The 24623-nt window shown below is 44.7% G+C and overlaps 1 protein-coding gene across 3 annotated transcripts in view; it reads left to right on the top strand.

The window, feature by feature from the left end:
• SHROOM3 (shroom family member 3) overlaps window positions 1-24623 on the top strand; it is a 363566-nt gene that overhangs the window by 306728 nt on the left and 32215 nt on the right. For all 3 annotated transcript variants that reach the window (XM_069743235.1, XM_069743233.1, XM_069743234.1), the window contains 2 exons: window positions 13856-13914; window positions 23779-24618. In XM_069743235.1, coding sequence (XP_069599336.1) covers window positions 13856-13914; window positions 23779-24618 — 899 coding nt within the window. The remainder of the gene's footprint in view (window positions 1-13855; window positions 13915-23778; window positions 24619-24623) is intronic.

Here is a 24623-nt window from a genome sequence, read left to right as displayed (position 1 = left end):
CAAAAACTTCACTTCTGCACCACATCCTCACCAATTACACATTTACAGTTCCCATCACCACATACATGGCCAGCAGCTTTTGTTTTGGCGAAAAGATTTTTTAATCCACCACCAAGACAAGGTAGACTCTTCTGGCCGGACTCTACTCTACTGTAACTTACTAAACATTTGCTAAAACATCCAATACAATTTAGGTATATTTTTATTTATTTTTCAATTTTTAAATGACCAATAATATCACAAACAAGGAAAAATACCGCCACACCATGATCAGACACCATATTACTACCATATAGTGACCTATAATACCACATACATGAAACAAATACCGCCACACCATGTCCAGATCACATATTACCACCACATGGTGACCAATAATACCACATACAAGGGACAACTACGACCACACCATGTCCACACCACATATTACCACCACAGTGACCAAATAATAGCACATACAAGGGACAAATACCGCCACACCTTGGCCGGACAACATATTACCACCGCATAGTGATTGAATACTGCAATACTGATCATTAATTTAAAAAAAACACAATACTATCACCATAAGTGCCATTATACACAGGAGATCTGTACTTAGTATGCAGTGTCTGTGTACAGGTAACACTCTAACTCACCAGTGACGTCTCTTGGTGAAGTCCTTCAGCCTCGCTTTCCATCTTCATCCAGCACAGACTGCCATCAATTCTTCCAGCCAGGGCTCATCTCTGCAGGAAATAACTTAGTTATCTAGAGCTCCGCTTGCAGAACACATTGCTTAATTTTTTCCCGACTTCTATACTACACCAGATGAAGAAAAAAAGGCGACCTAGTGTCGCTCTGCACAGTAACAGGACCGCCCCCCCCCCATTTAACCCCTTCCCGACCTTTGACGCATACGCTGCGTCATGAAAGTCGGTGCCATTCCGACCCATGACGCAGCATATGCGTCATGGAAAGATCGCGTCCCTGCAGGCCGGGTGAAAGGGTTAACTCCCATTTCACCCGATCTGCAGGGACAGGGGGAGTGGTAGTTTAGCCCAGGGGGGGTGGCTTCACCCCCTCGTGGCTATGATCGCTCTGATTGGCTGTTGAAAGTGAAACTGCCAATCAGAGCGATTTGTAATATTTCACCTAAAAAACTGGTGAAATATTACAATCCAGCCATGGCCGATGCTGCAATATCATCGGCCATGGCTGGAAACACTTATGTGCACCCACCCCACTCCTCCGATCGCCCCCCCAGCCCCCCGATCTGTGGTCCGCTCCCCTCCGTCCTGTGCTCCGCTCCCCCGTCCTCCTGTCCGCTTGCCCGTGCACCAATCACACCCCCCGCGCTCCAATCAAACCCCCCCGCACTCCGATCCCCCCCCCCCGCACACAGCGACCCCCCCGTGCTCCGATCCACACCCCCCCCGCACAGCGATCCCTCACCCCGTGCTCCAATCCTTCCCCGTGCTCCAATCCTCCCTCCCGTGTTCCGATCCACCCCCCCCCATGATCCGATCCACCCCCCCGTGCTCCGACGCCCCCCCGTGCCCTGATCTCCCCCCCCTTATACTTACCTGGCCGCCCGAGGTCCGTCCGTCTTCTTTCCTGGGCGCCGCCATCTTCCAAAATGGCGGGCGCATGTGCAGTGCGCCCGCCGAATCTGCCGGCCGGCAGATTCGTTCCAGAGTGAATTTTGATCACTGAGATATAACCTATCTCAGTGATCAAAATAAAAAAAATAGTAAATGACCCCCCCCTTGTCACCCCCATAGATAGGGACAATAAAAAAAATAAAGAATTTTTTTTTTTTCACTAAGGTTGGGGTAAGAACTAGGGTTAGGGTTAGGGGTAGGGTTAGGGGTAGGGTTAGGGTTAGGGTTAGGGGTAGGGGTAGGGTTAGGGGTAGGGTTAGGGCTAGGGTTAGGGTTAGGGGTAGGGTTAGGGTTAGGGGTAGGGTTAGGGGTAGGGTTAGGGCTAGGGTTAGGGCTAGGGTTAGGGTTTCGGTATGTGCACACGTATTCTGGTCCTATGCGGATTTTTCCGCAGCGGATTTGAAAAATCCACAGTGCTAAACCGCTGCCGATTTATCGTGGATTTACCGCGGTTTTTCTGCGCATTTCACTGCGGTTTTACAACTGCGATTTTCTATTGGAACAGTTGTAAAACCGCTGCGGAATCCGCAGAAAGAAGTGACATGCTGCGGAATGTAAACCGCTGCGTTTCCGTGCAGTTTTTCCGCAGCATGTGTACAGCGATTTTTGGTTCCCATAGGTTTACATTGAACTGTAAACTCATGGGAAACTGCTGCGGATCCGCAGCGTTTTCCGCAGCGTGTGCACATACCTTTAGAATTAGGCTATGTGCACACGGTGCGGATTGGCCGCTGCGGATCCGCAGCAGTGTTCCATCAGGTTTACAGTACCATGTAAACATATGGAAAACCAAATCCGCTGTGCCCATGGTGCAGAAAATACCGCGCGGGAACGCTGCGTTGTATTTTCCGCAGCATGCCAATTCTTTGTGCGGATTCCGCAGCGTTTTACACCTGTTCCTCAATAGGAATCCACAGGTGAAATCCGCACAAAAAACACTGGAAATCCACGGTAAATCCACAGGTAAAACGCAGTGCCTTTTACCCGCGGATTTTTCAAAAATGATGCTGAAAAATCTCATACGAATCCGCAACGTTGGCACATAGCCTTAGAGTTGGGTTGGAATTAGGGTTGTGGTTAGGGTTAGGGGTGTGTTGGGGTTAGGGTTGTGGTTAGGGGTGTGTTGGGGTTAGGGTTGTGATTAGGGTTACGGCTACAGTTGGGATAAGGGTTAGGGGTGTGTTGGAGGTAGAATTGAGGGGTTTCCACTGTTTAGGCACTTCAGGGGGTCTCCAAACGCAACATGGCGCCACCATTGATTCCAGCCAATCTTGTATTCAAAAATTCAAATGGTGCTCCCTCACTTCCGAACCCCGACGTGTGCCCAAACAGTGGTTTACCCCCACATATGGGGTACCAGCATACTCAGGACAAACTGCGCAACAATTACTGGGGTCCAATTTCTCCTGTTACCCTTGAGAAAATAAAAAATTGCTTGCTAAAACATCATTTTTGAGGAAAGAAAAATGATTTTTTATTTTCACGGCTCTGCGTTGTAAACGTCTGTGAAGCACTTGGGGGTTCAAAGTGCTCACCACATATCTAGATAAGTTCCTTGGGGGGTCTAGTTTCCAAAATGGGGTCACTTGTGGGGGGTTTCAACTGTTTAGGCACACCAGGGGCTCTGCAAACGCAACGTGACGCCCGCAGACCATTCCATCAAAGTCTGCATTTCAAAAGTCACTACTTCCCTTCTGAGCCCCCACGTATGCCCAAACAGTGGTTTACCCCCACACATGGGGCATCAGCGTACTCAGGAGAAACTGGACAACAACTTTTGTGGTCCAATTTCTCCTGTAACCCTTGGGAAAATAAAAAATTCTGGGCTAAAAAATTATTTTTGAGGAAAGAAAACGTATTTATTATTTCCACGGCTCTGCGTTATAAACTTCTGTAAAGCACTTGGGGGTTGAAAGTGCTCACCACACATCTAGATAAGTTCCTTTGGGGGTCTAGTTTCCAAAATGGGGTCACTTGTGGGGGGTTTCTACTGTTTAGGCACACCAGGGGCTCTGCAAACGCAATGTGACGCCCGCAGACCATTCCATCAAAGTCTGCATTTCAAAACGTCACTACTTCACTTCCGAGCCCCAGCATGTGCCTAAACAGTGGTTTACCCCCACATATGGGGTATCAGCGTACTCAGGAGAAACTGGACAACAACTTTTGTGTTATGACCCCAATGGCGAGGGTCTCAGAGGAACGTGGAAGTCTGCAAGATACAAAAATCCAGCTCATAGGGCAGTGGTAACTGGGTTGACCATATATCTACTCCTAACGCCAACACTAGAAGTAGCCGGGGGTCATACCTACGTTGATCCTAGATGACTCGCGCCAGCCGGAGAATCTAAATACCCCTAGTAGAGGAAAACAAAGACCTCTCTTGCCTCCAGAGAAAGGGACCCCAAAGCAGGATAGAAGCCCCCCACAAATAATAACGGTGAGGTAAGAGGAAATGACAAACACAGAAATGAACCAGGTTTAGCACAGAGAGGCCCGCTAACTAATAGCAGAATATAGAAAGGTAACTTATATGGTCAACAAACAACCCTATCAAAAATCCACACTGGAAATTCAAGAACCCCCGAACCGTCTAACGGTCCGGGGGGAGAACACCAGCGCCCTAGAGCTTCCAGCAAAAGTCAGGATACAGATTAGGAACAAGCTGGACAAAAATACAAAACCAAAAACAAATAGCAAAAAGCAAAGTAAATGACTTAGCTGAAAAACCGGACCAGGATCAGTAGACAAGAGCACAGCAGATTAACTCTGATAACTACGTTGCCAGGCATAGAACTGAGTGTCCAGGGAGCTTATAAAGCAACGCCCCTAACTAACGACCCAGGTGCGGATAAAAGGAAAGACAGAAAAACCAGAGTCAAAAAACTAGTAACCACTAGAGGGAGCCAAAAAGCAAATTCACAACAGTACCCCCCCCTTAGTGAGGGGTCACCGAACCCTCACCACGACCACCAGGGCGATCAGGATGAGCGGCATGAAAGGCACGAACTAAATCGGCCGCATGAACATCAGAGGCGACCACCCAGGAATTATCCTCCTGACCATAGCCCTTCCACTTGACCAGGTACTGAAGTCTTCGCCTGGAGAGGCGAGAATCCAAGATCTTCTCCACCACGTACTCCAACTCGCCCTCAACCAACACCGGAGCAGGAGGCTCAGCAGAAGGAACTACAGGCACAACGTACCGCCGCAACAAGGACCTATGAAATACATTGTGAATAGCAAACGACACAGGAAGATCCAGACGAAAAGATACAGGATTAAGGATTTCCAATATCTTGTAAGGACCAATAAAACGAGGTTTAAATTTGGGAGAGGAGACCTTCATAGGAACAAAGCGGGAAGAAAGCCACACCAAATCCCCAACGCGTAGTCGGGGACCCACACCGCGGCGGCGGTTGGCAAAGCGCTGAGCCCTCTCCTGTGACAACTTCAAGTTGTCCACCACATGATTCCAGATCCGCTGCAACCTATCCACCACAGAATCCACCCCAGGACAGTCAGAAGACTCCACATGACCTGAAGAAAAGCGAGGATGGAAACCAGTGTTGCAGAAAAAAGGCGAAACCAAGGTGGCGGAACTAGCCCGATTATTAAGGGCAAACTCAGCCAACGGCAAGAATGTCACCCAATCGTCCTGATCAGCAGAGACAAAACACCTCAAATAAGCCTCCAAAGTCTGATTGGTTCGCTCCGTCTGTCCATTAGTCTGAGGATGGAAAGCAGAGGAAAACGACAAATCAATGCCCATCCTACTACAAAAGGATCGCCAGAACCTGGAAACGAACTGGGATCCTCTATCTGACACAATATTCTCAGGGATGCCGTGCAAACGAACCACGTTCTGGAAAAACACAGGAACCAGATCGGAAGAGGAAGGCAGCTTAGGCAAAGGAACCAAATGGACCATCTTGGAGAAGCGATCACATATCACCCAGATAACAGACATGCCCTGAGATAGCGGAAGATCAGAAATGAAATCCATGGAGATATGTGTCCAAGGTCTCTTCGGGACAGGCAAGGGCAAGAGCAACCCGCTGGCACGAGAACAGCAAGGCTTAGCTCTAGCACAAGTCCCACAGGACTGCACAAATGACCGCACATCCCTTGACAAAGAAGGCCACCAAAAGGACCTGGCCACCAGATCTCTGGTGCCAAAAATTCCCGGGTGACCTGCCAACACCGAGGAATGAACCTCGGAAATGACTCTGCTGGTCCACTTATCCGGAACAAACAGTCTGTCAGGTGGACAAGACTCAGGCCTATCAGCTTGAAATCTCTGCAACACACGTCGCAGATCCGGAGAAATAGCTGATAAGATAACTCCATCCTTAAGAATACCAACAGGATCAGCGACTCCAGGAGCATCAGGCACAAAGCTCCTAGAAAGAGCATCGGCCTTCACATTCTTTGAACCTGGTAAATACGAGACAACAAAATCAAAGCGGGAGAAAAACAATGACCAGCGGGCCTGTCTCGGATTAAGGCGTTTAGCAGACTCGAGATACATCAGATTTTTGTGATCAGTCAAGACCACCACACGATGCTTAGCACCCTCGAGCCAATGACGCCACTCCTCAAATGCCCACTTCATGGCCAACAACTCCCGATTGCCCACATCATAATTTCGCTCGGCAGGCGAAAACTTCCTAGAGAAAAAGGCACAAGGTTTCATAACAGAGCAACCAGGGCCTCTCTGCGACAAAACGGCCCCTGCTCCAATCTCCGAAGCATCCACCTCAACCTGAAAGGGAAGTGAGACATCGGGCTGGCACAAAACAGGCGCCGAAGTAAACCGGCGTTTCAACTCCTGGAAAGCCTCCACGGCAGCAGGAGCCCAGTTAGCTACATCGGAGCCCTTCTTGGTCATATCCGTCAAAGGTTTCACAACGCTAGAAAAATTAGCGATAAAACGACGGTAGAAGTTAGCGAAACCCAAGAACTTCTGAAGACTCTTAACTGACGAGGGCTGAGTCCAATCAAGAATAGCTCGGACCTTGACCGGGTCCATCTCCACAGCAGAAGGGGAAAAAATAAACCCCAAAAAGGGAACCTTCTGTACACCAAAGAGACACTTTGAGCCTTTGACAAACAAAGAATTTTCACGCAAAATTTTAAAGACCAACCTGACCTGCTCCACATGCGAGTCCCAATCATCAGAAAAAAACAAAATATCATCCAGATAAACGATCAAAAATTTATCCAGATACTTCCGGAAAATGTCATGCATAAAGGACTGAAAAACTGAAGGCGCATTGGAGAGCCCAAAAGGCATCACCAAGTACTCAAAATGACCTTCGGGCGTATTGAATGCGGTTTTCCATTCATCACCTTGCTTAATGCGCACAAGGTTGTACGCACCACGAAGGTCTATCTTGGTGAACCACTTGGCACCTTTAATTCGGGCAAACAAGTCAGACAACAGCGGCAGAGGATACTGAAATTTGACAGTGATCTTATTTAAAAGCCGATAATCAATACAAGGCCTCAAAGATCCGTCCTTTTTAGCCACAAAAAAGAATCCTGCACCAAGAGGGGAAGAAGACGGACGAATATGTCCTTTCTCCAAAGACTCCTTGATATACGAACGCATAGCGGTATGTTCAGGTACCGACAGATTAAAGAGTCTTCCCTTAGGAAATTTACTGCCTGGAATCAAATCTATAGCACAGTCACAGTCCCTATGAGGAGGCAATGCACTGGACCTGGACTCGCTAAAGACATCCTGATAATCAGACAAATACTCCGGAACTTCCGAAGGCGTAGAAGAAGCAATAGACACAGGCAGGATATCCCCATGAATACCACGACAGCCCCAACTACAAACTGACATAGCCTTCCAGTCCAGGACGGGATTATGGGTCTGTAACCATGGCAGCCCTAAAACAACCAAATCATGCATTTTATGTAAAACAAGAAAACGTATCACCTCGCGGTGTTCAGGAGTCATGCACATGGTAACCTGTGTCCAATACTGCGGTTTATTTGCTGCCAATGGCGTAGCATCAATACCCCTAAGAGGAATAGGATTTTCTAATGGTTCAAGAGTAAAACCACAGCGCTTAGCAAATGACAGATCCATAAGACTCAGGGCAGCACCTGAATCTACAAACGCCATGACAGGATAAGACGACAGTGAGCAAATCAAAGTTACAGACAGAATAAATTTAGGTTGCAAATTTCCAGCGGTGACCGGACCAACAACCTTAGCTATACGTTTAGAGCATGCTGAGATAACATGTGTAGAATCACCACAGTAGTAGCACAAGCCATTCCGGCGTCTATGAATTTTCCGCTCATTTCTGGTCAGGATTCTATCACATTGCATTAAATCAGGTGTCTGTTCAGACAACACCATGAGGGAATTTGCGGTTTTTCTATCACATTGCACCGAATTAGGTGTCTGTTCAGACAACACCATGAGGGAATTTGCGGTCTTGCGCTCCCGCAATCGCCGGTCAATTTGAATAGCCAGTGCCATAGCATCATTCAGACCTGTGGGAATGGGAAAACCCACCATAACATCTTTAATGGCATCAGAAAGACCATTTCTAAAATTAGCGGCCAGTGCACAGTCGTTCCAATGTGTCAGCACGGACCATTTCCGAAATTTTTGGCAATACACTTCAGCCTCGTCCTGCCCCTGAGACATAGCCAGCAGGGCCTTTTCTGCCTGAATCTCAAGATTGGGTTCCTCATAAAGTAAACCGAGCGCCAGAAAAAACGCATCAATATCAGCCAATGCCGGATCTCCTGGCGCCAGCGAAAAAGCCCAATCTTGAGGGTCACCCCGTAAGAACGAAATAACAATTTTTACTTGCTGAGCGGAGTCTCCAGATGAACAGGGTCTCAGGGACAAAAACAATTTACAATTATTCTTGAAATTCCTAAACTTAAACCTGTCTCCGGAAAACAGTTCAGGAATCGGTATCTTAGGTTCTGACCCAGGACTTCTGATAACATAATCTTGTAAGCCCTGCACACGAATAGCCAGCTGGTCCACACTTGTAATCAAGGTCTGGACATTCATGTCTGCAGCAAGCATAAGCCACTCTGAGGTAAAGGGGATGAAGAAAAAAAAAAAAAAAAATGAGAGAGGAGAAAAAAAAAAACTCAGAATCTTCTTTCTTATAATCCCTCTTTTGCAATGCATTAAACATTTAATATAGGCCTGGCAAACTGTTATGACCCCAATGGCGAGGGTCTCAGAGGAACGTGGAAGTCTGCAAGATACAAAAATCCAGCTCATAGGGCAGTGGTAACTGGGTTGACCATATATCTACTCCTAACGCCAACACTAGAAGTAGCCGGGGGTCATACCTACGTTGATCCTAGATGACTCGCGCCAGCCGGAGAATCTAAATACCCCTAGTAGAGGAAAACAAAGACCTCTCTTGCCTCCAGAGAAAGGGACCCCAAAGCAGGATAGAAGCCCCCCACAAATAATAACGGTGAGGTAAGAGGAAATGACAAACACAGAAATGAACCAGGTTTAGCACAGAGAGGCCCGCTAACTAATAGCAGAATATAGAAAGGTAACTTATATGGTCAACAAACAACCCTATCAAAAATCCACACTGGAAATTCAAGAACCCCCGAACCGTCTAACGGTCCGGGGGGAGAACACCAGCGCCCTAGAGCTTCCAGCAAAAGTCAGGATACAGATTAGGAACAAGCTGGACAAAAATACAAAACCAAAAACAAATAGCAAAAAGTAAAGTAAATGACTTAGCTGAAAAACCGGACCAGGATCAGTAGACAAGAGCACAGCAGATTAACTCTGATAACTACGTTGCCAGGCATAGAACTGAGTGTCCAGGGAGCTTATAAAGCAACGCCCCTAACTAACGACCCAGGTGCGGATAAAAGGAAAGACAGAAAAACCAGAGTCAAAAAACTAGTAACCACTAGAGGGAGCCAAAAAGCAAATTCACAACACTTTTGGGGTCAAATTTCTCCTGTTACCCTTGGGAAAATAAAAAATTGCGGGCTAAAATTCATTTTTGAGAAAATAATTTTTTTTTTTATTTTCATGGCTCTGCGTTATAAACTTCTGTGAAGCACTTGAGGGTTCAAAGTGCTCACTACACATCTAGATTAGTTCCTTTGGGGGTCTAGTTTCCAAAATGGGGTAATTTGTGGGGGATCTCCAATGTTTAGGCACACAGGGGCTCTCCAAACGCGACATGGTGTCCGCTAATGATTGGAGATAATTTTCCATTTAAAAAGCCAAATGGCGTGCCTTCCCTTCTGAGCCCTGCCGTGCGCCCAAACAGTGGTTTACCCCCACATATGGGGTATCTGCATACTCAGGACAAACTGGACAACAACATTTGTGGTCCAATTTCTCCTATTACCATTGGCAAAATAGGAAATTCCAGGCTAAAAAATCATTTTTGAGAAAAGAAAAATTATTTTTTATTTTCATGGCTCTGCATTATAAACTTCTGTGAAGCACCTGGGGGTTTAAAGTGCTCAGTATGCATCTAGATAAGTTCCTTGGGGGGTCTAGTTTCCAAAATGGGGTCACTTGTGGGGGAGCTCCATTGCATAGGCACACAGGGGCTCTCCAAATGCGACATGGTGTCCGCTAACAATTGGAGCTAATTTTCCATTCAAAAAGTTAAAAGGCGCGCCTTCCCTTCCGAGCCCTGCCGTGTGCCCAAACAGTGGTTTACCCCCACATATGAGGTATTGGCGTACTCGGGAGAAATTGCTCAACAAATTTTAGGATCCATTTTATCCTATTGCCCATGTGAAAATGAAAAAATTGAGGCGAAAATAAATTTTTTGTGAAAAAAAAAGTACTTTTTCATTTTTACGGATCAATTTGTGAAGCACCTGAGGGTTTAAAGTGCTCACTAGGCATCTAGATAAGTTCCTTGGGGGGTCCAGTTTCCAAAATGGGGTCACTTGTGGGGGAGCTCCAATGTTTAAGCACACAGGGTCTCTCCAAACGCGACATGGTGTCCGCTAACGATGGAGATAATTTTTCATTCAAAAAGTCAAATGGCGCTCCTTCCCTTCCGAGCCTTACCATGTGCCCAAACAGTGGTTTACCCCCACATGTGAAGTATCGGTGTACTCAGGAGAAATTGCCAAACAAATTTTAGGATCCATTTTATCCTGTTGTCCATGTGAAAATGAAAAAATTGAGGCTAAAAGAATTTTTTTGTGAAAAAAAAGTACTTTTTCATTTTTACGGATCAATTTGTGAAGCACCTGGGGGTTTAAAGGGCTCACTATGCATCTAGATAAGTTCCTTGGGGCGTCTAGTTTCCAAAATGGGGTCACTTGTGGGGGAGCTCCAATTTTTAGGCACACGGGGGCTCTCCAAATGTGACATGGTGTCCGCTAAAGAGTGCAGCCAATTTTTCATTCAAAAAGTCAAATGGCGCTCCTTCCCTTCCAAGCCCTGCCGTGCGCCCAAACAGTGGTTTACCCCCACATATGAGGTATCAGCGTACTCAGGACAAATTGGACAACAACGTACGTGGTTCAGTTTCTCCTTTTACCATTGGGAAAATAAAAAAATTGTTGCTGAAATATCATTTTTGTGACTAAAAAGTTAAATGTTCATTTTTTCCTTCCATGTTGCTTCTGCTGCTGTGAAGCACCTGAAGGGTTAATAAACTTCTTGAATGTGGTTTTGTGCACCTTGAGGGGTGCAGTTTTTAGAATGGTGTCACTTTTGGGTATTTTCAGCCATATAGACCCCTCAAACTGACTTCAAATGTGAGGTGGTCCCTAAAAAAAATGGTTTTGTAAATTTCGTTGTAAAAATGAGAAATCGCTGGTCAAATTTTAACCCTTATAACTTCCTAGCAAAAAAAAATTTTGTTTCCAAAATTGTGCTGATGTAAAGTAGACGTGTGGGAAATGTTATTTATTAACTATTTTGTGTCACATAACTCTCTGGTTTAACAGAATAAAAATTCAAAATGTGAAAATTGCGAAATTTTCAAAATTTTCGCCAAATTTCCGTTTTTATCACAAATAAACTCAGAATTTATTGACCTAAATTTACCCCTAACATGGAGCCCAATATGTCACGAAAAAACAATCTCAGAACCGCTAGGATCCATTGAAGCGTTCCTGAGTTATTACCTCATGAAGGGACACTGGTCAGAATTGCAAAAAACGGCAAGGTCTTTAAGGTCAAAATAGGCTGGGTCATGAAGGGGTTAAAACAGTATCCTCAAAAAATAAAATAAATACATCACTGTAGTAATAATATCCCTTAATTAGCCCCTATGGTAATAATATCCACATCCTGGCCCCATGTATCTCATTCCTGGCTCCAGCCATATGTTCTCCCATCCTGCCCTCATGAGTATCCATTCTTCCCCCATATGATCTCCCCATCCTGCCCCATGATCCTGACCCATCTGTCCCATTATCCTGCTGCCCCATCTGTCTCCATCGTATCCATCCTGCCCCGTAATCCTGCACCATGATCCTGCCCCATCTGTCTCCATCCTGCCCCATCTGTCTCCATCCTGTCTCACATCCTGACCCCGTGTCTCACATTCTGCCCCGTGTCTCACATTCTGCCCCGTGTCTCACATTCTGCCCCCCTGTCTCACATTCTACCCCCCTGTCTCACATCCTGCCCCTGTCTCACATCCTGCCCCCTGTCTCACATCCTGCCCTGTCTCACATCCTGCCCCTGTCTCACATCCTGCCCCGTGTCTCCCATTCTGCCCCATGTGTCTCACATCTTGCCCCGTGTCACACATTCTGTCCCCCTGTGTTGTTTTCATTCCTGCCCCCCTGTGTCTCACATTCTGCCCCGTGTCACACATTCTGTCCCCCTGTGTTGTTTTCATTCCTGCCCCCCTGTGGTGTTTCCATTCCTGCCCCCAGTGTTTTCATTCCTGCCCCCCTGTGGTGTTTCCATTCCTGCCCCCAGTGTTTTCATTCCTGCCCCCTGTGGTGTTTCCATTCCTGCCCCCTGTAGTGTTTTCATTCCTGCCCCCAGTGTTTTCATTCCTGCCCCCTGTGTTTTTCATTCCTGCCCCCCTAATTTCATTCCCGCCCCCTGTGTTCTTTTCTTTCCTGCCCCTGTGTCCCCCATCCTTCCCTCCTGTCTTTATCATGCCCCGGGCTTGCCGCATTCAGTAAAAACAAAAAACACCTTACCTGGCCGCTGTCCAGCGCCGACATCCATCCCGGGCATTTCAGCGCAGACTCGCCGGCGTATGACGATGACGTCATACGCTGGCGACGTGCGCGCTGACGTCAGCTGCCAGCCTCCGATTGGCTGGCGTCTTTAACTGTTGCCTTGCAGGCCCGGACGGGCCCTCAAGGCAACAGAGGACACTGAACCTGCGCCTCAGACGCAGGTTCAGTATACTGTCAGAAGTCTGCCGCTGGGGCCCGGGCCCAATGGGCAGATGAGACGGGGCCCAATGCGGGCCCCCTCTGCCCACCGGGCCCCATATGCCAGTCAGGGCAGTAATGCCCTGATGGCGGCCATGCTACCATTTCATATATTTGTCAGTTCTCACACCAGTCCATAAACTTCTTATTGTATGCTGGGTCAAAATTGTACTCTAGTAATAGTAGTCCCCTAACAAAAAGAGTAATTTATGAAAGATAACAATAAACTGAGTATCCAGTTAACATGCCATGATAAGAATATAATATGCGCACTTGTAATTTTTTCAAATTCTATATCCTGACCTTTCACATTTGTTGTGCCAGTTAGGCTATGTGCCCACATTGCTTATTCATGTGTGAATTTTTACGCACCGTTTTTTGCAAAATCAGCAGGTAAAATGCGCTGCGTTTTACCTGCGGATTTCCTGCGGTTTTTGTGCGGATTCCATCTGCGGTTTTACACCTGCGGATACCTATTGAGGAGCAGGTGTAAAACGCTGCGTAATCCGAACAAACAATTGACATGCTGCGAAAAATACAACGCAACGTTTGCGCGCGGTATTTTCTGCACCATGGGCACTGCGGATTTGGTTTCCCATAGGTTTACATGGTACTGCAAACCTGATGGAAAACTGTTGCGGATCTGCAGCCAAATCCGCAACATGTGCACATAGCCTAACAGTGATTAAAGTCTGTAATTGGAAAAAAGCTTAAAAAACATATTTTATTTAGAAGTTCCATGTTCCCTGAGTGTGGCATCACATCATTAATTACTTCAGAATTAATTCATTTTTGTTTATTTTTTTCAGGATTTTAGCATGAAACAAGAAGTGTTTGTAAAGAACATCTCATATACATCAGGATTCCGGTAAGTTGTCAATTCTTGTACTGCTGGTAGTACTGAATTGCAGTTTAACACAGAGCAAAATTCATTAACATTATTCCAATGTTTTGTTTAATTATATTGTAAAAAGTGCTAGCATTCTTCCAGGGATATCTTAATACTGAATACATGCTATCTTTTTATATAAACTTGGAACAAACTATTTACATACAGTACCTTAATCACGAGCTCACTCTCTTGATTACAGTCAAGACCAATAAGGTAAGGATGGAAGCCAAGGAGGCAGAAGTTTGGGAAGTGCTATCACACTCCTAGAGCAGTTAAGTTTTATTTATATAATAATTAAAACAGCAATTTTTCACTCATGGATTGCATAAGTATAGGTATGAGTTTCATTATATTTCAGAGAACAACATGACTATATACACATTTTTTCTTTTGGGGGTGGGGGGAATCGTGAAAACAAATTCCCTTTAAAAAAAGCAGGTACAGTATCTGTCAAAGTCAGATCTTCTTAACAAGTTAGTGGAAGTGTGTCATGGCATGAACAAAGGATATTTCTGAGGACTTCAGAAGAAGTGTTGTTGACGCTCATCAGGTTCAAAATGGTTGCAAAGTCAGCACTAAAGCAGTTGGACTCCACCAATGCACAGTGAAACAGATTGTGTACAAATAGAAATTTAAGACCATTATTATCCTGCACAGGAGTGGTTGTTAAACAAAGATCACAAGACATAGAACAGTTTGCCAAGGTCACAAAGGATCCCATGGTAACCTCTAAGCAACTAAAGGCCACTCTCACATTATCTAATGTTAATATTCATGAGTCCACCTCAGGAAGACACTGAACAACAATGAAGTGCATGACAGGATTGCAGAGAGAAAGCCATTGCTCTCCAAATAGAACATTGCTGCCTGCTTGCCATTTGCTAAAGATCACCTGGGCAATACAGGAGGCTATGGGAACAATGTTTTGTCCATGGATGAGACCAAAACACATTTTTTTGGTTAAAATGAGAAGAATTATGATGGGAGAAAGAAAAACACTGAATTTCAGCATAGAAATCTAATACCATCTGTGAAACAAAGTGGAGGTACCATTACGGTTTAGGCCTGCTTTGGTGCATCTGGGCCAGGAAAACTTGCCATCAATGATGAAACAATGAAGTCTGAATTTTATAAGCAAGTTCTAAAGGAAAATATCAGGACATCTGTCCATGAGCTAAATTTTAAGAAAGTTCCAAGGCAACAACCTAGCTCATGCAGCAAGACAACAAGGGCGGCCACCAGGAATTTCAGTTTCACATACTGGCAAAATTTTCAGGTCCCCTTAAGACCCCTCCCAGGCTCCACGCCAGCTCTGCCTCCACTTCTCATACCTTCCACAGTCCCACCACCCACCCTTGGAAAAACTTCACTTCAGCACCATGTCCTCACTAATCACACATTAACAGTTCACATTGAACACTATCACATACATAGCCATCAGCTTTTGTTTTGGCCAAAATATTTTTTAAGCCTGCCACCACAACAAGGTAGACTCTTTTGGCAGGGCCCTACTCTACTCTAACCTACTAAACATTTCTTAAAATACCCAATCCTTTTTTTAGTTATATTTTTCTTTTTTTTTTTAAGGGAATGTGTCTCATGCATTTTTTTAAAAGATCAATAATACTACATACAAGGGACAAATACCATCACACCAGGACCAGACCACATATTACCACCACATACTGACCGAATTATACCACAAACAAGGGAGAAATACCACCACACCATGAGCAGACCACATATTACCACCACATAGTAACTGAATAAAACCATGTGCAAGGAACAAATACCGCCACATCATGACCAAAGCACATATTACCACCATATAGTGACCAAAGCACACAATTCATTCTATTAAAGCACCAGGACCACAGTTCTTGGGCCAGTAGCTGAATTTTGCCAATGCCAGTGTCAGGACTTACTTTGTGGGTGGAGTTAGTGCACGATGCACTCCCGGCCCACAGTAGAAAACAGCAGTGACAGCATCTCCTGTGAGGTATATACTGCAGCTCCAAAGTGTCTCCTGTGATATCTATACTGAAGCCCCATGTCTCCTGTAATGTCTATACCCCAGCCTCAGCTTTTCCTGTGATGTCTATGCCGCATCCCCATAGTTTCTTCTGTTATGTCTATGCCGCAGCCCCAAGGTACCTCATATGATGTACATCTGCAGCCCCAAATTGTCACCTGTGATACCTTTACCTCAGCCCTGTGTCTTCTGTGATGTCCATACCTCAGTCTTATGTCTTCTGTGATGTCTATACTGCAGCTCCATGTCTCCTGTGATGTCTATGTGACAGACCAATCTCTCCTGTGATGTCCATGCCCTAGCCCCAAAGTGTGTCCTGTGATAGCTATGTTGCAACTGTAAAGTGTTTCCTGTGATGTCTATACCGCAGCCACAAAGTGTCTCCTGTGATGTTTATATCGCAGCCACAGAGTGCCTCTTGTGATGTCTATGCACCAGTCCCATTTCTCTTGTGAGATCTATGCCACAGCCCAGTCATCTGCTGTGATGTCTATGCTGCAACCCCGACATCTCTTGTGATATCTATACCACAGCCTCATGTCTCCTGTGATGCATATACTGCCGCCCCATGTCTCCTGTCAGGGCCGCCATCAGGGCATTACTGCCCCTGATGCTTTATGGGGCCTGGTGAGCAGCAGTACAGAGGGGGCCCACAGGTCTGGGGCCCCAGCTCTTTTGCTTCTGCTGAACAGGCCCCGTCGTGCAATAAAGTTCTGTGCACTATGGTGTGCAAATCGGTGCTGGGGCCTTGGAGCTTTCTCCGAGCTGTGCACGGCTGTCTAACCTTAACAGCTGCACAGCTCCCGCTCCCTCCATGTGCTCTGTACTTCCGGTCAAGTGAAGGCGCGTATGCGATGACATCATCGCGTACGTGCCGACATGTACCAGATGCTGGAAGCAGGGCCGCGCTGCAGGGGAACGACTGTGAGGTAGGTATAAAAAAAGTCTTTGTTTTCTTTATAAAATTAATTCAATGGGTGAGGGGAGGAGGGGGAACTGCAGATGATGAAGGGGGTAAGGGGTACTGCACATGATGAAGTGGTGGTAAAGGGGACAGCATATGATGAAGGGGGAGTGTGGTTGCACATGATGAAGTGGGGGAGTGGGGCTGCACATGATGAAGTGGGGGTAAGGGAGACTGCACATGATGAAGTGATGGCAATGGGGCTGCACATGAAGAAGTGGGGGAGTGGGGCTGCACATGACGAAGTGGGGGGTAAGAGGTCTGCACATGATGAAGTGGGAGGGAGGGGACTACACATGATGAAGTGGGGGGGACTGCACATGATAAAGTGTGTCTGATGGTGGACTGCACATGATGTAATGAGAGAGGGATAGGGGCTGCAAATGATGAAGCAAGGGGCACTGCAGATGAAGTGAGGGGGTGATTGGGGACTGCAATTGATGCAGTAAGGGGAACTGCAAATTAAAGTGGGGGAGGGGGGAGTGCACATGATGAAGTCGGGGGAGGGGACAGGGGACTGCAAATGATGAAGTAGGGGGTGAGAGGGAGAGAAAATGATGAATTCAATGTGAGAGACAGGGACAGCAATTGAATTGAAGGTGAGGGCTGGGGAAAGCAAATGACGAATCGAAGGTGGGGGTGGGGAGAGAAAATGATGATCTAGGGTAAGAACAAATAATGATGAATTTTGAGGGTGAGGGAGTAAATTATGTATTCAATGTGGGGTAGAGCAGCTGATAATGAATAGAGGCTGGGAGACAAAGGCATGACAATGAATTGGGGCATGAGTGACATGTAAATATAATGAATCGGGGTTAGGGTTAGAGTGGGCGGCACACAGTGGGGGGTGTTGAGGATGAAGTGACTGGTAATGAATTGGGGTAAAGAGTGCAGGTGCTAATTAATTTATATATGAAATTGGGAAATTGGCTATTTATAGTTAGTGGGGGCACAATGGCGGATTATAATTTATATTTGGAATGGTGGGTTGGATATTAACCGATTATATATTGATGGTGGGTGCATGTCTGTAATCAGATGTGCTTTGTAGAAGAAAGGGAAAAAGTGGGAAATGCGCTATGGAAGAGGTACTCTAGGTAACTATGTGTTATTTTATGCAGAGACGAGTCCTGGCTGGAAGTAGTGACGGTGGTCTGTGCTGGATGAAAAAGAAAAGCCAAGGACTTCAGCTGCAGACATTACTGGTGAGTCAATGTGTTCCTTGTATACTGACACTATACACTGTATACTATATACAGATTTCTTGTATATAATGTCACTAGCGATCACTGTATTACCTGTACGCTGACACCATATACAGAGCTCCTGTATATAATGTCACTGGTGATCACTGTAATGCCTATACACTGACACTGTATACAAAGCTCCTGCTTACAATGTCAGTGGTGATCACTGTATTACCTGTACACTATGCACTATATACAGTAAATATATGTGATCTGGTGATGGTGTGGCGGTATTTGTTCCTTGTATGTGGTATTATTTGGTCACTATGTGGTGGTAATATGTGATCTGCTCATGGTGTGGTGGTATTTGTTCCTTGTATGTGGTATTATTTGGTCACTATGTGGTGGTAATATGGGGTCTGGTCATGGTGTGGCGGTATTTGTCCCTTGTATGTGGTATTAATGGGCATTTTAAAAAAATGTGTCTCTTTCCTTTAAAGAAAAATACATAAAAATATATTTATATTTAATAGGTTAGAGTAGAGTAGGGTCCAGCCAAAAGAGTCTACCGCGTCATGGTGGTGGCTTAAAAATTCTTTTGGCAACAAAAAAAGCTGCTGGTTATGAATGTGATCTAGTGTTTGATGGGAACTGTTAATATCTGATTGGTGAGGACGTGGTGGTGAAGTTGAGTTTTTCCAAGAGGTGGTGGGACAGAGGAGGCAGAGCTGTGGTGGAGCCTGGGCAGATTCTCAAGTGGACCCGAAAATTTTGCCAGTATGGGGCCACGAAATTCCTAGTGGCAACCCTTTCTCCTGTGATGTATTTGCTGCAGCCCCAAACTGTTTCCTGTAAAGTCAATCCCCAGCCCAAATTGTCTCCTGTGATGTCTATACTGCAGCCCCAAAATGTCTCTTGTGATGTCTGTACTGCAGCTCCAAAGTGTTTCCTGTGATGTCTGTGCTCCAGCCCCAAAGTGTCTCCTGTGGTGTCTATGTCACAGTCCCAAATTGTCTCCTGTGATCTCTATACCGCAGACCCAAAGTGTGTCCTGTGATGTCTGTCCCACAGCCCCATGTCTCCTGTGAAGTCTATACTGCAGCTCATTGTCTCCTGTGATGTCAATGCTGCAGCCTCAAAGTGTCTAATCTGATGTCTATACAGCAGCCCCAAAATGTCTCCTGTGATGTCTATGCCACGGCACCCAAAACGTCTCCTGTGATATCTTTGCCACAGTCCAAAGTTTTCCCTGTAAAGTTTATGCAGCAGCCCCAAAGTGTGTCCTATAATGTCTATAGCGCAGACCAAAAGTGTCTCTTGTGATGTGTATGCCACGGCTCCATGTCTCCTGTGATGTCTATGCTGCAGCCCCATGTCTCCTGTGATGTCTATGCCACAGCCCCATGTCTCCTGTGATGTCTATGCTGCAGCCCCATGTCTCCTGTGATGTCTATGCGACAGACCAGTCTCTCCTGTGATGTCCATGCCCTAGCCCCAAAGTGTGTCCTGAGATAGCTATGCTGCAGCCCCAAAGTGTTTCCTGTGATGTCTATACCGCAGTCACAAAGTGTCTCCTGTGATGTATATGCCCCAGCACCATCTCTCCTGTGATGTCCATGCTCCAGCCCCATAATTACTGTGATGTCCATGCCCGAGCCCTATGTTTCTTGTGATGGTTACACAGCAGCCTCAGTGTCTCCAATGTTGTGTATACTGCAGATCTCCCACTGCTAGAGTCCTATAAATGTAATGTGAGCAGTGATGGATTTTCCACTGTGAGGAGATCTGCAATGCAATATACTGTACTGTATATCTGTGTTCAGTACAACTAACTGCTGCAAGTTCTTTACGAGCTTTATCACAAAGAGTCGCGTATGCTCCAGACCAACGCAAATCTGGAAAAGCAGGTGCGAGTGGTAAAAACATTCATACCACCTTAGAAATATTGTGGATGGATGTGAAGCACACAGTTCATGGGAGAAAACTCACCAACATAACAGATTTGAAGATTTTTTTGGGGGGAGGTAAAGTTATTGTGCCGTACTAATCAGCAATTTATAGAAATGTTTACATTCAGTTATGTCTGGGTCATACCAGATTCTGAAAGCAAATATTCATATACTTTTGCTACTCATAAGCATGTGTTATTGGATCATTTTTGTAAATAAAAAAAGTCTAAAATTTTCTTTTACTGTATTTGGTTCTCTTTATCTACTTTTAGAACCTATGTTTAGGTTACATTTATGCAGAAATATGGAAAATTTTGAAGGGTTTCCAAACTTTCAAGTAGGCTTTAGTACCAGAAATATATATACACTAGATGGCAGCCCGATTCTAAAGAATCGGGAGTCTAGAATCCATATATACTTTATTTATTCAAATGTAAAAATAATACAATTACGGTAATAAATAATAGTAAGAAAGAACAAAAAATGGCTGCACTCACCAGCTCTTGACAATTCTTGTTATTTAAGGTACAGTTACACAGGATCCATGAACATGCTTATGAGGGGAGGGATGAAAGACATCAGACGACAACTTTGCGTGTTGTGGCAAATGCCACAACAACGGTTCTTTGCTTAAGAACAATGTCAGGTAGTAGGAAAATACCCAGTTAATAATAGGCAATAGTTCTTTGCAGGAATGCAGATATTAATAAATAGGCAGTTTATATTGCAGAGAAATTGCTGGGCAATAATGGACAATGTCCTTATGTGATAGAGCAATATACCCAATGTGGCAAAGAAGAGGTTAATAAACGGCAGTCTCTCAGTATAACAGTCAGTGAATAATAGGCAGTATATGGAGAAAACACCAAACAAAAGTTCAAAATTGGTGTGAAAATGTCACTGAACCACTTCACAACTAAATATATATAGTTTTGGTAAATGGTATTATCATTTTTTTGACGAAATTCGGCAGGAGCTTGAAGAGCAACGTCACTGGGCCCGCCTCCACGCAGTAGAAACTTGCTGTGAGGTAAAAATTCAAAAATCACACCAAAATGGCGGGCGGAGTGTGTCACAGTACGGCACGTTTCTGATTGGTCGCTCGCAGCAGGCGGCAACCAATCAGACACTGGACACTGTTGACGTCACTTATCTCCGGACATTAGCTCCGGACATTATCTCCGGACATTAGCTCCGGACATTAGCTCCGGACAGGAAGTTGGCACAAATTGCAGGAAGTAGTATTCTAGGCAATTATATATTAGATATATTCACATAGTACACACATATTACATACCGGTTACTGGTTACATACCGGAGGACAAAAAATATAAAAGATATTCTAGTTCAGAATCGTGTAAAAATCGAATCCAATAATTGGCTGCAAAAAAATATACCTGTAGGCAATCATTAATGCGGAAATTGTTCTTTCTGTTCCTTCCATCTTACCACCAAATATTTAGAGATGGGAGGTATTTCATATAAGGTCCAAGATTTTATAACATGCCGCACAAATTACATTGTATACGGTTTTTTTTTGCCCATGCGGTTTTCATTATATTGGAAAGACTATTCGTACGTTTCCGTGAGCACTTTAATTCCATCACCTCAGGTAAAGGGGTCCCTAGATTAATTGAACATATAAGGAAAAAACATGCAGGCAATCCTGAAGTCTTGCGGTTTGCAAGGATCGAAACCGTTAAAATGCCTGCGCAAGGAGGTGACCTCAATAAACTATTATTAAGAAAGGAGGCTAGATGGATTATTCGGACTCAAGGTCCATTAGGCTTTAATGACAAACTCGACATGGCTGTGTTTTTGTGATTTATTTTTATTTATCTGTTTTCAACAATATTTTTTGTACTGCGTGTATCTGGTTTTCACTTGTTCACAATTAATGATATGCTTTCACCTGCTGGTGGGTGGGACAAGGGCCAATGGCTGCTGAGAAATATTCTGTGAGCTTTCAACTACATATGATCTGTTGAAGGGCAATGTAAATTTGAAAAAATTGTTGTCTGCATTTGCTCCAATGTTTTATCTGCTTGCTGTTGGCCTGATGATGCCACAATAAAGGATTTAGTTGCACGGGACGGTATGTGCCAATCCGCTTTCTTTTCTATGGGCATACAGATTCTCTTTCTTTGGAAGTGGCACCCGTAATCCCTGGTGTGTGCAGCTTCATTAACCCGAGGTCATACAGCTGTGCCTTTGTCCTGCTTCTCTTCTATGGTATCTATATATATAATTGTCTAAGGGTCACTTCCGTCTCTTTGTCTGTCTGTCTGTTTGTCTGTCTGTCACGGAAATCCTGCGACCAATCAGCAACGGGCACAGTCCGGCCGCAAATTCGCTCCTTCCTACTCTCTGTCAGTGCCCCCTCCATACTCCCCTCCAGTCAGCGCTCACACAGGGTTAATGGCTGCGTAACACCATGTTATGCCGCGGTGTAAGGCAGTCCATTAACGCTGCTATGTGACCCTGTACAGAATCAATAGTAAAAAGATTTAATGTTAAAAATAAGAAAAAAAAAATCATTATATACTCACCTTCTGGCACCTTTCCCACTTATCGCGACGCTCCGGACCATGCATTGCGGTCTCGCGAGATGATGACATAGCGGTCTCGCGAGACCGCTAAGTCATCTGGGTAATTTCGCAATGCATCGCTGGGAACGGAAGCTGGCGACCGCATCGCGCACATAGGGACAGCTTCGCTGGACTCCGGAGGGTGAGTATATAACTATTTTTTATTTTCATTCTTTTTTTTAACAGGGTTATGGTGTCCACAGTGCTATATAGTACTTGGGCTGTGTTATATACTGCGAGGCTGCTATATACTAAATGAGCAGTGTTATATACTACGTGCGCAGTGTTATACTATGTGGGCACTTATATACTACGTGGCAGTGTTATATACTACGTGGGCAGTGTTATATACTACGTGGGCTGTGTTATATACTACGTGGGCAGTGTTATATACTACATGGGCAGTGTTATATACTACGTGGGCAGTGTTATATACTACGTGGGCTGTGTTATATACTACGTGGCAGTGTTATATACTACGTGGGCTGTGTTATATACTACATGGCAGTGTTATATACTATGTTGGCAGTGTTATATACTACGTGCGCAGTGTTATATAGTGCATGGGCTGTGTTATATACTACGTGGGCTGTGTTATATACTACGTGGCTGTGTTATATACTACGTGGCTCCTATATACTACATGGCTGTGCTATATACTATGTGGCTGTCTGTGTTACGTGGCCTCTGCTATATGCTATGTGGCTGCTATATATATACATACATATTCTAGAATACCCAGACCACCATCTGGTAAGGATATATATATATATATATATGCACATATTTACACAAACCTCATAAAAATGTGTTAACATTTCTGAGTTAAAGAGTCTCTTCACAGGTTCTACATTTTTCTCAGCATTGTGCATAATTTGAAAACATTTTCACCCCATTAATGTAAATAGGGTTTCCACAACCTTGTTGGCATGCTTTGAAAAATCTCCAAGCAAATGTTTGTGCAATAGTATGATGTGCCTGCATCTTCTTCAATGTCAGGATTATAATGTGTGGCCTTCATTTAGTGTAGTATTGATGGCTACTAGCATTAAACATAATGCTTTACATGTACATGTAGAAGAAACCAGTGAAATTAATAGATATCTTAAATTATTTTTAGGTCCTTGAAGGGCAAAAGTGAAGATGCACCCGAAAAGGCAACACATGACCCAGCATTTAGTTCCTACACCGCTCACCATCCTAGTTCCGGCGGAGAGAAACAGAATCAACCTTCAACTCGCACTATCCAAATGGGAATTCAAAGACACACCAGAGCCCAAAGTCTCACTCCAACCTCTGTATTACACAATCACATCCAAAGTGGAAGGCTGAACATGGTGACTCCATCCACTATTTCAAATTCATTCAAACTTGCTGAAGTTTCTTCCAGTCATAATTCAAAAGACTTTGTTGCCACTGAAGGTAATTTATGTGCTCCTAAAAATAAGGATTTGTTGCCAGATGAAGATAAGAATAAAACTCATATGGACTTGGAATCAAATTCCAATCATTTTATAAATAACAATGAGAATTTAAGAACAAAGTCTTCTCAACCCCAGAGACCTCCACTTCTGAAAACGAATTGCATGGATTCAGATAAAGGAACGAACTTACCTCTCGTCAACAATTCCTGCTCTGTAACTGAGATAAGTCCTTCGGTTGTTTTGCCAAACAATAATACAATGTGGAGTACGAGTTCATCAGAACCAGAAACTCCTTCCCACCATGGAAAAGTATCTCTCCGTATATCTGAGTCTTGTCTCCGGTCATCTTCTCCTGTGGTTGTACCAGATGATGACGATGATGAAGTGTTTGTCAAGGAACATGTATTAGAGGCATTTGTTCTTCCATCTCCACCTCCTTTCCCACCACCTTCTTTGGAGGATGCTCTTCTGAAGGAAAGACAAGAAAAAACACAAAATGTTTCTCCAGATCCCATCAAGAAGAACCTAAAAGAAAGGTACG

The sequence above is a fragment of the Ranitomeya imitator genome, chromosome 1 (genome assembly GCF_032444005.1).
Source record: "Ranitomeya imitator isolate aRanImi1 chromosome 1, aRanImi1.pri, whole genome shotgun sequence".
Taxonomy (NCBI): Eukaryota; Metazoa; Chordata; class Amphibia; order Anura; family Dendrobatidae; genus Ranitomeya; species Ranitomeya imitator.
This window is presented reverse-complemented; position numbering and strand designations above follow the sequence as displayed.